At 51.6% G+C, this 17987-nt stretch overlaps 1 protein-coding gene across 1 annotated transcript; it reads right to left on the minus strand.

Annotated features, from left to right (window-relative positions):
- Positions 1-1088: 1088 nt before the first annotated feature.
- On the minus strand, positions 1089-17553 carry LOC130379532 (calmodulin-regulated spectrin-associated protein 3). Its single transcript, XM_056586435.1, has 21 exons — positions 17421-17553; positions 13823-14100; positions 13567-13707; positions 12735-12818; positions 12448-12483; positions 11257-11304; positions 10215-10353; positions 9373-9512; positions 7796-7889; positions 7649-7700; positions 7199-7260; positions 7066-7096; positions 5998-6702; positions 5343-5922; positions 4065-5246; positions 3700-3839; positions 3120-3412; positions 2682-2778; positions 2267-2391; positions 2054-2172; positions 1089-1421 (listed from the first exon to the last, which is right to left on the minus strand). The coding sequence occupies exons 1-21, from the start codon at positions 17551-17553 to the stop codon at positions 1089-1091; spliced, it is 4812 nt and encodes a 1603-aa protein (XP_056442410.1).
- Between the last annotated feature and the right edge of the window lie 434 nt (positions 17554-17987).

The following is a 17987-nucleotide window of genomic DNA, read 5'->3' on the forward strand; positions in this document are numbered from 1 at the left end:
CAATCATTTAGAAAAAAAAAAACTAATAAAAAAAGATGTGCTTCCATGTTGCTGTCTTCATTCATTCTCTGATTATGCCCCCCCCCCCCCCCCCCCCCATGTGCTTTTAAACAACTTGGTACCAGCATCAAGATGTTTAAATACAACCTTGGATATTTGTCTACCAATGTGGGTGTTTACAAACCATTCAGCCTTTGAATTAGATGTCCACAAAGCGTTCTGAAAAGACGCTCTGAAAGGCTTTGGTACAGCAAGAAAAACACGTCCTTGACATCGCCTGGACGTGTTTCGTTCACTGGGAATCTTAAAAAGAAAAAAGAATGTAAAAAAGAAAAAAGTCCTGTCTTTCATTCTGACTTTTGAAGGCATTTAAAGGTGTGGTTACCGTGTTTGGTGTAAGGTATAAAGCCGACGCCATTCAACTATCGTGATAGCCTACCACTAGAAGCTTCTGGAAGAGAGATTTTTGAGACTCGCAGAGGTCCATTTTCCCCATGATTATTCATGACGTGGAACGCTCTCTTCCACATGAATAAATTAAAGCAAACCTGTTAAAATATTCATTTTAATCAATGAAATGATAAATGAACGTATTCACGTCTAGTATTTTCCTCAGGTATATTGGGGTTTTGAAAAAAAGTCTGTTCATTCTTCTGAAGGAAGTGGTTTGTGTACCATAGGCCTACATTTAAAAAGGACTGCAACTTTCCTTAGCAAAAGGACATGAGATCAAGCATTTCTGCCTGTAAATCTAATAATGATAGTATTGGGCAATCTTGGACCACCCAATGGTCATACATTGTGGGGCCCAATTATTCAAATGAATCGTGCTTAAACCCAATGAATTCCTGCTATGGCCTGCTATACACAGGACATACTATCCGGAATCATACATATTATTGAATTCTAAACAAAAATGGTTGAATGCATGTGAATCCTAATGTGCACCCTGAATCCTAAACAGGTAAGAAATGTATCTTCAAGTTTTGGCCAAAGAGATTCAGCAAGCGTCTTATGACTCCTGGAAGAATTCAAGTGAACTGCACTCTGGCCTGTGTTAAAGTGAAGCAATAATCAAACATCATTAATCACTTAGACACAGCCACTTTCTTAGTAATGCTGGCCCTCCTGCTCCCCCCAGCAGCCCCCCCTGCCGCCCCCCCATGCCAGAGAGGGCCCGGGATGGTGAAGGCGTCCACACTCATGCCCATGGTCTTGGATGGGATCGCGCTGAACTGCTTCCTGTCTGAGCTGTACTTATAGATGGACTCCACCTGGGAGGAGCCGATGGTCCTGGGACCCACTCCGGTCAGCCGGACCAGCTCCTGGGTGTCGGGGGTCATGGTGTACACGCCCCGGAACTGGCAGCTGGCGTCACGGAAGAGGATGAGGAAGTGGTTGGCCGGACTCTTCTCCATTTCCTGAGGCAGGGGGAGAATGACGGCAGGATTGAGTCGCTGAGGTGATGACGAGGGGTACATGTTAAGGCTATTGTCGCACATTCTGTGGATTTGATTTGCATTTGTGTGCTGAGAAAAGTATGGGGATTTAGCTGGATTGGTTTATTTAGAGCATGACTGCTACTGCTCAACAATGCCTGCATGTCGAACCCTAAGCCTAAGACGCTAAACCTAACACTAAACCCTAAAAGGACACACTTACCCTGAAACCAAAACCAGAACCTAAAACGTAACCTTGTTGCAAAACCTTAATCCTAAATTCAAACCCTAACTCTGAACCTAAACCCCAGCCCTAAAACCTAATCCCAAACCAAACCTTATACTTTCTTGTTCCCTCTATATTTTTTTTCTGTCCCTACTTTTTTCCATATTCTTTGAATTTGCTCGTCTTCTACATTTTATTTATTTTTCTAGATTTTCTCCTTCTCAATTTATATTCTTGTTCTCTCCATCTTTTTATCTCTCTTTTTTCTCTCCATCCTATCTCTTGATTTATCACCCCGCCGCATGGTCAATACAGTCAATACAGTGCATGTTGCATTGTGGGTAAGTGAGCAATTACATGTACTAAAATGACCCTGACCACTTCTTACCTCAACAATCTTGTTCTTCTGGGTCTCATTAACCTTGCCGGCCAGGCAGCAACGAGAGAGAGCGTTGTGGATGATAAACTTGTTGGACTTGAAGCTGGGCTCTTTGAAGAGTTTTGGACCTGCAAATACAAAGCAACACACACACTCATTGGTCTGTATTACTTAATTCTTTCTATTGAATTACTGAAGAAAATGTAACATATGTTAGAGTACCTGTGTAATCCGTGGCAGGGGGTGTGCCATTGGGACAAACATCGCCGTCTGTTTGTGACTTTGGATTAACTGATGTATTGATCGGTCTGCTTGACGACAAACACCTCAAAGGCGAATTCGGAGCACTGTGAATAAACACAAGTGTCAATATGACAAAACTAAAATAACTTGGCTTCATTTTTGAAAATTGTAATCTTTTAAAAATCTTTGGTTCTTAATATGTTTTTATGTCTGACGACTGAGGGAGAACTCTGAAAACGTATTTGGATAGCCTCTTTCCTTTGGATAGGCTAAGGTAAAAAGATGCAGAGGAGGGAGAGTACGTCTACTGATGTGTATTTCTATAGCATGTTCGGTGGCATCCCAGTTCTGGGATCACATACAGGTTACTAGTTGTAGAATAATTAAAAAGTACCTTGGCGGTTTCTTGGCAGGCTCACTGTCACTGGTGCCCGGGTCACCAGCAGCCAGGTTGAGGGTGGAGTGCGAGTACTCCTTGGTTAACTTGGAGCCTTGGATAGAAGCCACCAGTGGTAGAGAGACAACCGCAGAGAACACGAGAGAGAGAGAGAGAGAGAGAGAGAGAGAGAGAGAGAGAGAGAGAGAGAGAGAGAGAGAGAGAGAGAGAGAGAGAGAGAGAGAGAGAGAGAGAGAGAGAGACAGAGACAGAGAGAGACAGAGACAGAGAGAGACAGAGAAAAACATAAGAAATAGTCATAGTGCTATATAAAGTGCTATATAAATAAAGTATAAAATAAAAAAGTAAAATGTGGACCGTCATCCACTGACACTCTACTTAAAGAAACACAGAGGTGCAAGCCTAATCACACATTCAATTCCATCTCTCCGTTACCCAGAATGCCGTTGTCCAGGCTCTGAGACAGTGGCGGTTGCACCCGGGATGCGCTGCGCGGCCGGGCTCGGGGGCGGGTCTTCTTGCTGCTAGCTCGTCCCTGATTGGCTGGTTTCTGCTGGAGCACCTTGCCCAGGTCAGCCATGATCTTGAGCTGGTGCCTGAGGTTGTGCTCCCCCCGCGTGAAGTCCCCCCAGCGGACGGGGGTGCCAGGGGGGGTGGGGAAGGGGGAGGTGGTGGCCGGGGGAGGGGTTGGGCAGGGGGACCTGTGCCGCTCCTCCGATGAACCGGGTCTGAGGAGAAGAGGCGAGGTAGGTCAGGTTTGTATTGTATGAAAAAAAAACGAATCGCCATTTTTTTTATCAGATAACATTTAGTTCTTTAGTGACCCCTGGTGGGGAGTTTGTGTGTTACACAGAAGTACGAGACCGTAAGAAATAACTAAAAGGAGATCAAGATTAAAATTCGACAATACCGAAACACATCGATGTAAACAAAGAGACAGAAATAACCACTGATGGAGTTCGCGACAGGGGGCTCGCGTGTGCGTTTGTGTTTGTGGGGGCGTGACGTGCAATACCTGCTTTCATTCTCTTCACTTTCTTTCTCGTGCCATTGCCTCCGCTTCTTCTTCTCCTTCACCTCCTCCACCCGTCGCTGCTGTCGCTCCAGCAGGAGAGCCCTCCGGTGGGCCATCTCACCCTCACTGTGCATCTCCTCCTGCACACACACACACACACACACACACACACACACACACACACACACACACACACACACACACACACACACACACACACACACACACACACACACACACACACACACACACACACACACACACCATCAGCATCATACGGTTCATCATCATCAATCATCAGATTTCATTAGTCTTCCAGGGCGATTTCTTCTCCTTCCCTTCATTTAAATGTTCTTCACATTTACCTCAAAGACGAATCCTATTCCACTTCTGGGTGCGGTCAGCCCGGCCGCCGGCCGCTGAGCCTCTGCCTGAGTGAAGACCTCCTCCCTGGGTTCTGCGGCCGCTGGGCACTCCGTGAGGACCACACCCACCGGGAGCTCCGCGGGTCCTCCGGGTACCAACGGGGTCTCCGAGCGCCCCGCGGGCTCCAGGGCGGGCTCCGTGTGGTCGCTCATGGAGTCCGAGGAGAACTCGTGGTCCCCGTCCGTGGGCTCGTCGCTGCCCCCCTCCGGCCCCGCCGGGGACGACAGCGACGCCTTGCTCCTCCCCGCGAGGGCGGCCTCCACGCCGGCGGCCCCCGCGCCGCCGAACGCGGCCGACAGCGACAGGGTCTCGCTCTCGAAGGAGCACTCCGAGGGCGCCCCCGAGCTGCTGCCCAGCGTGGTCCCGGAGCGGTCCCGTCGCAGGACCCCCGCCAGGCACACCAGGTCGCCCAGCACGCCCCCGTCCTCGTTCTCCAGCTCCAGGCTGAACTGGGTGGGCGTGCCGCTGGAGCCCGTCTCCGAGGCCGTCTCCTCGTGCTGGGGCGGCGGCGGCGGCGGCGGGGGCGGCTCCACGGGGGTCCGGGGCCCCCCGATGCGGAAGGAGGAGGAGGTCTGCACCTGGCACTTGCTGGGCGACGCCCGCCGCAGGTGGGGCAGCCTGTCCACGTGGTTGGCCGTGGTCAGGACGCGCGCCAGCGGGGGGAACTTGAGCTCAGAGGGCCGGGGCTGGGGCGGGTGGGCCGGCCGCGCGTGGTGCTTGGGGCTGCGGGGGGCGGTGGAGGAGGGGGGGAGCTTGGTCTTCGGGGCGGGGCAGGAGGAGGACAGGGGCGTCTTGAGGGCGGCGGCGGCGGCGCTGTTCGGGCCGTGGGCCCGCCGGGAGGGCGAGCCGGGGGAGGCCGGGACCGGACAGGGCTGGGTGACCCAGGCCTTGCCGGCGGTGGTGGTCCGGACGGGGGCCTTGGTCGGGGTGCGGGGCGGCGTCGCGGGAGGGGTCGCGGGCGCGGTCCTCGGCTTGCCCATGAGCTGCTGCTGCTGGTCGGTCAGCTTCTGCATGTCCTTCTGCAGCGACAGCAGCGCCTCGCTCAGCTTCTGCACCACGCCGTTGTAGTCGTCCAGGACAGCGCCGCCTGCTCTCCCTGCCACCTTCTCCTTCTCCTCCACCTTCTCCTTCTCCTCCACCTTCTCCTCCTCCTCCTCCTTCTCCTCCTCCTTCTCCTCCTCCTTCTCCTCCCCCTTCTCTCCGTCGGTCGGCGGCGCCTTGCGGCTCTCCACAGCGAACGTGACCTGCTTCTCCAGCCGCGGCGCCGGAGGAGTCACAGCGTTCCCCTCCGCCTGCCCTGCTCCCTCCCCTCCGTCCTTCTCCTCCTTCTCCTTCAGCTCCTCCTGCTTCAGCTCCTCCTCCATGCGGGTGAGGCGTTCCTCCAGGGTGAGCTGGTCGTCCTGGGCGCCCTCCGCGCCCCCTCCCCCCTCCCCCTGCTCCCTCTTCAGCTTCAGGAAGGCCGTCTTCCCCAGACGCAGGCGGTGCTTGGCGAAGATGGCCTCGATGCGTCTCTTCTGGGCCTCGATGCTTTTGCGCTTCTCCTCCAGCTTGGCCCCCAGCTCCCGGGCCTCGGAGCCCGGCTCGGGGCCCCTGGAGTCCGGGCTGTCCTGGTGGCCGCGGGCCCCGGCCCCCGCCGCCGCCGCCGGTGTGGAGGGCGCGTGCGGGGTCCCCGGCGTGGTCGGGGTCGACTGGCTCGGCTCCTCGGAGGCGGGCTGTCTCCGTCGGTTGTCCCGCCGCTCGGCGAAATTCGTCATGCGGGGGCTGTCGCCGCCGCTGTTGCCGGGGTTACCACCGCCGCCACCGCCGCCGCCGCCGCCACCGCCGCCGCCGCCGCCACCGCCGCCGCCGCCGCCGCCGCCGCCGCCGCCGCGGGGGCGGAGGTTCCCCGGCGCGTTCCTCGGGAGGTCCTCGGAGGCCTCGGAGGAGTCCACGCTGCCGTCGCGCAGGACCGAGTCGTCGTCCCGGGACGTGTCGGGGGCCCGGCTCGGCCTGTCCCGCGTGTCCCCCCGCCCGCGCCTCTCGCCCCCGGGGGCCGGCTCCCCGCCGACGGGCCGGTGGAACATCCCGGAGCGTCCGGGGGCGGAGCTGCTGAGCTTTGAGACCTCCCCCACCTCGGGGGAGTGGAGGAAGAAGCCCGCCGGCGCCCCCTCTGGACGCAAGCGGGGCTCCTTCCGCCCTCCTCCTCCTCCTCCTCCCCCCACTACCGCGGGGTCCGCCCCCGTCTTCTCCTTCTCCTTCCTCGCCCCCCCGCTCCCCGGGGCGGCGTGGAGCGTCGCCGCCAGCGCCTCCTCAATGGTGGACAGGTCTCTGGCCGGGGGGCCCGCGTGGGGGTAGGCGGGGGGCCCCCGGGAGGAGGGCCCCCGCTGGGAGGGGAGGGAGGCGCTGACCAGGTGGCTGAGGTCCTCGGGGGGGCTGTAGGGGACCCGGGTCAGGGCCGGGACCCCCGCCGTGCGGCTCAGGCTGTCCGTGCCGCCGGGGGAGGAGCGCAGGAAGGACTCGACGGGGTTGCCCATGACGACGTCCACGTCGCTGTCCAGGCCGAACGGGATGCTGAAGGTCACGGCCGACAGGGGGCGGCTGGGGAGGGAGGGGGGGAGGGGAGGGAGGGTGGATGAGTTGACGGTTAATGGATGAATGGAACGGTGGAGGGATAGGTGGATGGATAGATGGATGGATGGATGGATGGATGGATGGATGGATGGATGGATGGATGGATGGATGGATGGATGGATGGATGGATGGATGGATGGATGGATGGATCAATAGATGAATCAATTGGAGAATGGATGAATGAATGGATGGACACAAAGAGCATTAATAATACAACAGGGGGGGTGATCGTGCACAGAACAGAGACACGGTTTGAGAAAACCGAACCCAAACACGAAACACTAGAACTAGGATCACAGCTATTCCGTGAGAAGAGGGACGAGGATCTACCTGATCTGTTTTTTGCCCCATGTTTTACCCTCTGGGTTGGCAGCGAGGGACAGGAGAGAAGCGACAGTCAATGAGCATGTTGTCTAAGAGCAGCTGTACACTGGGGGGACGGGGGGCCGTGGCCGGGTCTTACCTGGGGACATCGGCGACGAGATGGGCAGGTAGGGCTGCTTGAAGAGAAAAGACGGGGAACCGCTAGGAGACAAAGCACAGCTTCACCACACAACTCCGACCTATTCACCGCATAAACCCTGGTGTGTGTGTGTGTGTGTGTGTGTGTGTGGGGGTGTTTGTATCTCTGTGTGTGTGTGCATGTGTGCGTGCGTGTGTGTACGTGTTTACTTGCACGTCAGTGTGTGCATATGTATAGATGTCTGTGTGTATGCGTGTGTGTTTGTGTATGCGTGTGTGTGTGTGTGTCTGTTTGTGTGCATGTGCATGTATATGTGTGTGTATATGTGTGTTTGTGTGTGTGTGTGTGTGTGTATGCACGTGTGTGCATGTGTGTGCGTGTATGCGTGTATGTGTGTGTATATATGTGTATACGCGTTGTTGTATGTGTGTGTGTGTATCCTGTTTGTACCTGCTTCCGATGCCGCTGACAGGACTGGTGCAATCCAACAGCGCCGATACATCTGTAACACAGAGAGACCAACGTCAGTAAGCGTCTTTAAGTGATGACGAGACGTTATAAGAGTGTCAGGTGGGGTGAGAGGAAGCAGCCGCAGACCTGAGAGGTCCAGGGGCTGGCTTGGCTGGACAAACTCAGGCTTCTGGATCTCGAACCAATCCAGGAGCTCTGCCACGAAACTCACCATGTTCACCTGAAACCAGGGGAGAAAACACCTTTTCAGACCCACGTGTCTTTGCACGGAAAGGGCTCGGTGTCAGTGCCCACACTGTGGCACCATGAGGGGCCCTAGTGGTAACCACACGGCCCCTCACCCGGAGGTTGGACCCACCAATCTACCACAGATGGAAATACGTGAAGAGATTAATGAAACCACATGCAGTATTCTGAACTCTTTCTCTGACCAACTTCCCGGATCTGTTGACAAACCACACGGGTATCACTTGCACAACAAATACTAGTTAGTGATTTTTAAGTACGGGTCCTATGGGTCCTGTTCCCCGAATTCCCACTCACACGCTGATCTAATTAAACGGTATCGCCCCCCAAACGTGTTTTGACAACCATGATCGCAACAGCACTCCATCATGAAAGTACTTCAACAGCTGTGAGCAATGTTTGCTGTTGTTCGCCCACACAAAATTGTTTGGGTCCCGGACAGATGCATGCTCAGAATGTCGGAAAAACACCTATAAAAGGGACATGATTGTTTCTGCTAATACCAGGTTTAAGTGTTGTTTTTGAAACAGCAAAGATGTTGTCACGCAACTGCTGTGACGGTGCAAAGCATCAAGGGATGCCACAGACCGCGTTCTTGAGATGTGAAGATGTGTGGCCTATGTGGTAAGATGAGATTTCAATCAAAATCAATGAAGTCTGCAGTCACATCCTGTTGTCTGCAGGTTCTCGCAGAAACACACAGGTGAGAAGAAATATTTTAGGTCATAGCTTTTTTTATTATCATCTTTTTACAAAAAAGAGAGAAAACTGAATTCAGTTTTAATTATAAAAATTGCATCCATTTTTTCAAATGTATTTAGGGTTGGGATAATCGTATTAATTCTTAACACTCCAAATCTTGCTTGGGCTTTGCTCTCTCAATATATGCAAGTTAATGCCCAGAATAGCACCACCTCAGAAGCGTATTCATGTAATAATGGCACTTTATTCCCTCACAGATGAGTCAAAGTGTTTGTAAATGACACTTTGTCAGCAAGTGTACCTTTATCACATGTGGAATTTCTTACCATCATCTGGCATCCATTTCATCCATCCAAGTCCTTGATGACTCAACGACGATCAAATTCCTCCCTCTCATCTTCCATCACACAGACACACACACACACACACACACACACACACACACACACACACACACACACACACACACACACACACACACACACACACACACACACACACACACACACACACACACACACACACACACACACACATACACAGACACACACACACACACACACAAAAAACCCCACGCAGCGGTGCAGCAGAAACTTTACTAGATGCAGCAGCACCACCGACCGCAGTCACGTGCATTAAGACGGAACCTTTTGCAAGAGGAAGGCCACAAACACACACAACCCCACCCCCATACACCCCCCCCCAACACACACGCACACACAGATGGAGGAAGCAGGGCACAACGGGCCACCTACGTGCAGTGCCGGCGGGGCGTAGAGCAGGTCCTCCACAGCTAGGGGGCAGCAGCTCTGCAGGTGGCTGGCGCAGAAGTCCTTGATCAGCTGCAGGTTGTACAGGCTGTCAGCCACTGACATGGTATCCTTCAGACACACATCTGGGCCGCGGAGGAGGAGGGGATGTGCGCGGGTCAGGAGGCAAACAAACATTGGGGCGGGAAACAGTGAGGAGGAATGTTGATGTTAGTCATAACATCAGGGGGAGAAGAAGAAATAGGAGGTCGGACGGTTGATAGTAATAAAGAGGAGGCAAGGTTTATTGCTAATGGCCATTCCACACATTTTTTGAAATGCACCCCCCCCCCCCCCCCCAACCTCCACCATGTAATTATTTATTTTTGGCCGTTTCATTTGTATTTGAGTATGACGTATCTACGTCAATGGTTAGACCATAAGAATGCTGGATAAACAGTGCCTGTTCCTGCATACTTTGGTCCATTAGGGCCAGCCAATCAGCGGGAGGACGCGTCTTATCTCCGGTTGCACAATGTTCTCTATTTATCTTGTATTCTCATTATGGATGATGGCTGACAGGATGCCATAAGCACCCGTAAGTGCTTTCAGGACACCATCAATATTTGAAATAGCTAAAAGTCCTTTGCATTGCAGTGTGTGTGTGTGTGTGTGTGTGTGTGTGTGTGTGTGTGTGTGTGTGTGTGTGTGTGTGTGTGTGTGTGTGTGTGTGTGTGTGTGTGTGTGTGTGTGTGTGTGTGTGTGCGTGCGTGCGTGCGTGCGTGCGTGCGTGCGTGCGTGCGTGCGTGCGTGCGTGCGCGTGTGCGTGTGTGTGTGTGTGTCTGTACCCTCTAAAGGCAGCTTGCTAGGGCAGTAGTAGTGTAACGCGGCCGCCACTGCACATCCATTAGAGAGATCTTTGACTCCAGACACCAGAGGGAAGGTGGGGGTCATCTTAGACAGCACCTTATCTTTCTTATAGCGGATCTGTACAGCAGACACAAGAGATGGAATGAGAAGAAGGAAAGGGAGGAATAAACAACAGTCAACTATAGGCAGTTATAGTAGGGAAATAACATGTGAGAGGACGCGGAGGTTATGCATCTAAAAGTCAAAAGCCAGGATTGTCTCTTCTTCAGACAATGCTACCCCAAAAAGTGGAATAAAGTGGTGAAACCAGCAAACATTTAGACAAAATATACTTTCACAACTGTGAAAACCTAACACACACACACACAGACACACATTGCTCAGCTGAACAAAACAAGACATTGCAGTGAAAAATACGCCAAGCAGCACTATGGTGAGAAGAACGTTAACGTAATGAGGAAATGAAGGCGGCCATCTTGTGTACATGCAGCTGAACAGTGGGTGTTAAAGTGGACCGAAGTCGCTGTGACATTGGGAAGGTGAACCCGGTCCCGGACAGAAGAAGAAAGACAAAAGAAGAGAAAAATGACCACAATTTGGCAAGACAACGGCTAAAGCACGTTAAAGAAATGACAAGATACACCTGCTTTATCCCGGACATGACATTGTTCATGCATTAAATGCAACTCGTGTTGCATCATGTGATCAGGCCGTGTTGCAGGAGGTGTGGGTACGGTGATATATACAGTGTTTTGATCAATAACCATGATGTCATGTCCCCTCTGTGTTGGCTCCTCCCACAACATGGCGTCATCAAGAGGTGTGTCACCAGTTCTGTGATGTCATGTGACCTTGCCGCTATCTGGCGGGGCAATCGGTAATTACTTTTAGTATCATCTCCGTGTCACTTACTGGGGGGGAGGTTTGAGGGGGGGGGGGGGGGGGGGGGAGACACACGGTGGGTGGGTTGGGGGGAGCGGTGGCAGAGGGTGAGGTAATAGGGGGCGTGTTATACATTACCACTGGCGGCTTATTCCCCGACTCCTTCAAACAGAAAGCGATAGAATGCTGGACGGGATATGGTAAAGAGAGAGAGAGAGAGAAAGAGAGCGAGAGAGACAAACAGCGAGGGGGAGAGGAAGAGAGAGAGAGAGAGAAAGAGAGAGAGAGAGAGAGAGAGAGAGAGAGAGAGAGAGAGAGAGAGAGAGAGAGAGAGAGAGAGAGAGAGAGAGAGAGAGAGAGAGAGAGAGAGAGAGAGAGAGAGAGAGAGAGAGAGAAATAGAGAGAGAGAGAGAGAGAGAGAGAGAGAGCGAGAGAGAGAGACAGACAGACAGACAGACAGACAGACAGACAGACAGACAGACAGACAGACAGACAGACAGACAGACAGACAGACAGACAGACAGACAGACAGGGGGAGAGAGAGACAGAGACAGAGACACATAGAGACAGAGAAAGAGAGAGAGAGAGAGAGATTGGGAGAGAGAGACAGAGACAGAGAGATGGAGAGGGAGAGGGAGAGAGAGAGAGGCAGAGGGAGAGACAGAGGGAGAGGGAGAGACAGAGAGGGAGAGACAGAGAGGGAGACAAGCGTGAATGCTTCAGGGTGCCCGTTCATCAAGGGAAAAACGAAATGTCCATAATTGGTCGGTCACATGACTTCCATTAAGTCACATGATTCGTTCAGGGGGGAAGAGAGGTGGGAGGAACAGGGAAAGGGGGAAGGGAAGGGGAAAATTAAAGAGATGCCCCCCCTGCCTTTCATACTTGGTCCTCTCCTACCCTGTCCAGTTATGAAATCAAGACCCTGACTATGACGGACACTAAGACCAGGGCGTCTCCATCCAACATGACACCTTAGCCGTAGGCAGAAACCCAGCCGTCTGTCTTCAAAAGGTCCCAACTTTACCATCAACCATAAAGGCACTTCCAAACTGGCACCTACCAGCTAGGAGATTATTCAAGCCCAAGCTACGATCCACCTTCCACCTATGAGCTTTCTGAAGCACAAACTCCGATCCACCTTCCACTTATGAGCTTTCTAAAGCCCACACTACGATCCACCTTACACCTATGACCTTACTAAACCCACACTACGATTCACCTTCCACCTATGAGCTTACTGGAGCCGGCCTCACAATTCCGGCCGCGGCAAAGACAGAAATAAAAAGGGACGAAGGGCCGAGGAGAGAAAGAAACAAGGACACTTACTGGGACTAGTTTCCAGTACCATCGGTTGGAAGGACACTGGCAGGCAGAAGCAAAAGAGAAGACACAAAAGTTGCAGGCATGCAGTCTGTGACAAGGTGATGACATCAGCATAAAACGAATGGAAGTGAGGTTCACTCCTGGGGAAATGAACCTCATGTGCATGCATTTCTGTTGGTGTGTGTGTGGTTCTGTGTTTGTGTGTGAATGTGTATGCATGTTATTGCACGTGTACATGGTTTTGCGTTTTTCGCCCTTCTCTATTGGGTGTGCATGACGGTGTTCCTTACAGTTTCCTCAGCAGGCTGGAGATCTGTGCACGTTTGAGGTTTGGGCGGTTCTTCCTCTGTGCTCTCTCGCAACGTCTGGTTCAACTGGCGGACAGAGCATCAACGGAATTATCAAATTACACTAGATACTAACTCGTCTGTCCCTCCATGTTACACATGCTGAAACCCGCCATCTTCGGCAAACCCAGTTTTTCAATATTCACTATGGAATTGAGCAGATGCTAGCATCTTAGCATCCAAAGCATCTTGCAGTATTAATTGGGGATCAAACCGAGAACCTTTGTGTCTGGAAGTTAAAGTTGATATATTATACCACCAGGTGTGAGTTTGATTAGCTGTTACAAGTCGTTTTAAAAATGTAGCTCTTCTGACATCACAAGTGGGCGTGTCCACCTAGATGTGTGCTGGATAGATCCGTCTACCAGCCTACCCAGTGGACGGTAGCACACGTTGCTCATCTATCCGTCACACATCTAGGTGGACACGCCCACTTGTGATGTCAGAAGTGGCTGATTTTCAAAACGCCTTGTAATGGCTAATCAATTACAATTAAGCAGACGCTTTTATCCAAAGCGACTTACATCGGTTAATACACACATCGACACACCGACGGCGGAGTCAACCCTGCAAGGCGACCGCCAGCTCATCAGGAGCAGTGAGGGTTAAGTGTCTTGCTCAGGGACACGTCAACACTCAGCTAGGAGAAGCTGGGCATCGAACTAGCAACCCTTTCGGTTACATCACACTCACTGGTGGTATACTATGTCACCTTTAACTCTCGAGTGTCCAGGTTTGCATTTACACAGAGCTACTGGGGTGGCTGTGCTCTCACCCTGTTGACCCAGAAGAGCAGAGCGTTCTCCCAGGGCTCTCCTGCCCCCATCTGCCCGGCCTCCTCGGCCATCTTCACCCGCCCCACCGTCTCCTTGGCAGCCAATGACATCAGCGCATCCATCAGGGCCAGGTGCGCCTTCTGCACCAATCACAAGGCAGGACAACAGCCATCACTTTACAAAATTCCCGGCTTGACCGACTCATTTTGAAACTCGTGCGTGAAGCGGATCGACCGCACACAGAACCGCACGCACCGTCTTGATGGGCGTGTGACAGAGGTCCTCCTCTGTGACGTCGATGTCCCGGTCCCGGGGAGCGAAGCCCTTCTTGGTCAGGAGCTGCAGCAGGGCCGAGTTGTCGCCGGGGGGCCCCTGCGAAGCTCCCAGGGAGACCCCGTGGGCCTGGGCCAGCAGGGCCTGGGCCCGGCAGTACAGCTCCGGGGAGAGGAGCAGCGCCGACACCCCGGGCTTCAGGTGCTCCTGCTCATACTGGTCCTTGTAGAAGGGCTCCCGCAGCTCCACCGGAACGTTCTCTGGACGGAGAGACGGGGATCAGAGGGTGGGGGCGCCATGTGATCGTTTGTCGTGTGTGTGTGTGTGTGTGTGTGTGTGTGTGTGTGTGTGTGTGTGTGTGTGTGTGTGTGTGTGTGTGTGTGTGTGTGTGTGTGTGTGTGTGTGTGTGTGTGTGTGTAGGTGAAAACGTTGTTAAAACGGTGTTCTCTGAGACAGGGGGAGGTAAGGCTCTCCGGATGGAAGGACGTAAGGCTTCGTCATGACTCCCCGTCGATGCAACGCAATGGCCGCACATACCCTTCGACGCAGTCGTCAACCTGTTCTGGTTCTGCCTCGGGTTTTAGCGAGCGGACCAATCACAGCCCTTGCTGCTGCGTCGCCTCGGCAACGAGGTTACAATTTTTTGCGAGGCACACGTCATGCCCATGCGGCGTACACAAGGTGGGCCTGCAAGGACATTATTGGTGTGTGAACCCCCTTGTGTAGAAGGTGACTCAACACCCCCGGTGGAATATCTATAGGGGAAACGTGCCCACTCAAAAAAGAGTGTGTGTGGTCAGACGTTTCATGCAGAATACTCAAAACCACACACGCACACACAGACACCAGATAACACCGTGGGTGTTGTGTGAACGAACACGGACAAACTACAATAGGTCTGACTGAGTTTGACGACGTTCAAGAAACTCAACCGATTAAACGTTGAATAAGAGGCTGTAACGTTGAATAAGAGGTGTGTGTGTGTGTGTGTGTGTGTGTGTGTGTGTGTGCGTGTGTGTGTTGCTCAAGAACTATTCCACAGAGCGATACAGACAAGTTACAAAACTAACAATAACACTCTATGGATGCACACGCACACGCACACACACACACACACACACACACACACACACACACACACACACACACACACACATACACACACACAGATACACACACACACACACACACACACACACACACACACATGCACACACGCCCCCAGGATGACCCAAATTTGAACATGTCAGCGTGTGGATGGCTGCTCCAGATATCATCATTAGGTTGGAGACTCTACTCTTCCTATATTTTTTCGGACTGGAGGCAGTACAATGTCCCCTCGCCAGACACACAACTGAAAGGCTCTCTGTCCGTCACCATGGGTGTAAAGGGGGTCGCAAAGCAACATATCAGGCCATCACAACACCCGATTCCACAAACGGTTGAGATATTTTGATAACATCAGCAACTTTGACCAGATTCGGTTTAAAACCATTAACTTAATTCCAGAATCTAAGATGGATTACTATAAACCCATACACATTTGCTTCTGCACACATTTGAATAAAATTCAAACATCAATTGAAGTCACTTTTGTCTGCGATTTAATTGATGGGCTGTTTGGAAGAAATATGAAAATGCTGTCGCTGAACTAAATATATTTAATGCATCCATATAAAATATAAGAATCAATATATTTAATCACTGGATGAGACTGAAGAGGGGGAAGGAAAAGGAAGAGGAAGTGGCAGAATAGGGATCAGAAGGAGGAATTGGAAGAGGAATAAGAGAGGAAAAGAGACAAATTAGAGGACCGAGGAGCAAGGGAATCTCAAACTACTGTCATAGCAACAAACTGACGAGCACAATCGATAGTGGTTGACTCCACAGATGATTTACCAGGTGCCTTGGGACGGCCTCTCGGCTGAGTGCTGGTGTAACGTGCTGCAGACTGACACCCATTGGTGTCACTGTTACATAAAGTGACACAGAGCCGGGGGGTTAAACCCACTCACACCACAGTACTGCTGGAGCCACAGAACCGTGGTCGGTCGCTATGGGAACAGGAGGGGGAGAGCACAGCCATTCCATTGGGGACGGGCCAGTATGGTCTCTATACAGACCAAGTTAACCCAGTTAGCCCAATGTGAATCTAATAGGATGGAAGCAGGCCCGGACCAGTGGTTCAACAGACAAGACTCTTGGGCGGGATTAGGATGAGGTTAAATATCCTAATCAGTCGCTAATGGAAAATAGAAATTACCAAAGCCTCACACAGAAATGTTTTTTCTATCACATCTTAGAGCCGACTGGATCAGGGGCTAATTCATGACGAGGATGGCAGTTGCGACGAAATACCAAATAGGTATTATCCTAGCTATGATAACTAAGGTATTCTGTGCTTTGATTGCATGAAGGTAGGTTAAGGGTAGGCTATATAATAGGCTTTATAATAACTCGACACTGCTGTCTACAAAGTGTGAATTTTGTTAAGAAGAGATAAAGGGACAAAGCACGTGAGGACATAATCCCAGTCTTCTTCCTGAGCAGCCATCCCATTTGAATGAGGCACCCAGGGGGTGATTTCCATGTGACAGTTGGAGAAACCCAGGAGGCGTTTTCGAGTTTATCGCTGCCAAGTTGACCGCTCTACATGTAAGCTAGGCCTATAACATGCAACATAGATGTATTATGTCTCTAACCCACTGTGGATTAAGTGAACTATATCTTAAAACCAAATCCCGTCATGATGATAAAAGACGATTGAATCCCTAGAAATCCCTAGAAATTAATAGTAATCGATAAAAATCATAATCAAAAAACATCATCGTATTTGTTCTTAAACAAGGGTTCGATAAAGGGTTTGATAAAGCTTGGCCAAATAGTGAACCACTATTGCATCAAGCAGATTGAATACGGAGTTTGAATCGGGCCATGTCAGCAGAGTAGGCTACATGCCTATTGTCTACTTTCTTTACCTTCCCATGCCTGCTGTAGGTGCGTACACGTACGTCAAGTGTGGACGCGTGCGTAACACTGACACAATTATTATGCAGTAGCCTATATAGCTATAGGCCTACCTACAGCGTGTAATTACTTATCCCTTGCCTCCAGTAAATATTATTTAGATAAAGTTTAAGTGCAATGATATACACAAAACTGGATTGAAAAAAAAGCACATTAATAAAAGGCCTAAAGGAGCCAGTTACTAGTGCTTTGTTGCAATGCAGCAGCCTATATCTTCCACTTCCTTCACGCTTCAATTATCGGATGTTTAGACGTGTTCCACACATTTCCATTTTAAATCATTGGTCAGGGTTGTGATTTCCCTAACCTCATCATACCACTACGGTCGCTCCGTAACCAGAGCAGCGGCCAGAAGGCTGATATCTCTGGCTATAGGCCAAGCAGGCCGAGCTGCGGGGAGGATGGAGCAGGAGAGGATGCTGCGAGCTCCATCCTCGCTACAGAAATTGTCAACGCCGCCCAAGTCCAATGGAGCCTCTCATCCCCGCGCCCCACCCATGTAGCGCATCAGCATCACACGGCGATCCCCCTGCCACAGCCCCGTAACGCCTACCTGCGGACCCGTATGATTTTGACAGCAGCCACCGGACACTGGCGCAAATCTTGGCTCGGTTGAAATCGTACTGGTCCAGCGGTTTGATATCCGACACGGTGAACGCCTTCTTCATCGCGCTTGCATCCACCATTGCCGAGCGGTTGTACGCGGATGATAAGCAGAAGCATGCGCCGCCGAACCGGGGAAAAAAATCGGTAGAAAAATGGGAGGAGTGGGAGGACCGATGAGGAGGGTGGGACAGGAGGTGGTGGGTCATAAAATATGACGCGCAGACACCGGTACGCAGACACCTTCTAGACGTGGCTCCGCCCCTTGTAAATGACCGATGTGTGATTTATACACTGAACTGAACAGCTGCCCCCAGCCCCCTGGGCTAGTGGTTAATTATTGCATGCTTAATGGATCCATTAAGTATCCATATGGGGCTTAGCTGCACTCATTCAATCCTGCTATGTTGTATACAACATAACATCCAATACTATTTCGGAAAAATCTATTTTCTAAGATTATTTATTATCATATCATGTTTATCATGTCCTATTAGCAAGTGGCTCTGTTGTTGCT

This window comes from Gadus chalcogrammus, chromosome 3 (assembly GCF_026213295.1).
Source record: "Gadus chalcogrammus isolate NIFS_2021 chromosome 3, NIFS_Gcha_1.0, whole genome shotgun sequence".
NCBI classification, from domain to species: domain Eukaryota; kingdom Metazoa; phylum Chordata; class Actinopteri; order Gadiformes; family Gadidae; genus Gadus; species Gadus chalcogrammus.

What these genes read in the sequence shown, in the direction of transcription:
- LOC130379532 (XM_056586435.1), bottom strand. Translation starts at nt 17,553, where the DNA reads ATGGTGGATGCAAGCGCGATGAAGAAGGCGTTCACCGTGTCGGATATC. An exon ending in TAGCAAGCTGCCTTTAGAGG is followed by an intron (nt 9,513 to 10,214) that starts GTACAGACACAC and finishes TCCGCGGCCCAG; the next exon opens with ATGTGTGTCTGAAGGATACC. An exon ending in CCCTGCCACGGATTACACAG is followed by an intron (nt 2,173 to 2,266) that starts GTACTCTAACAT and finishes TTGTATTTGCAG; the next exon opens with GTCCAAAACTCTTCAAAGAG.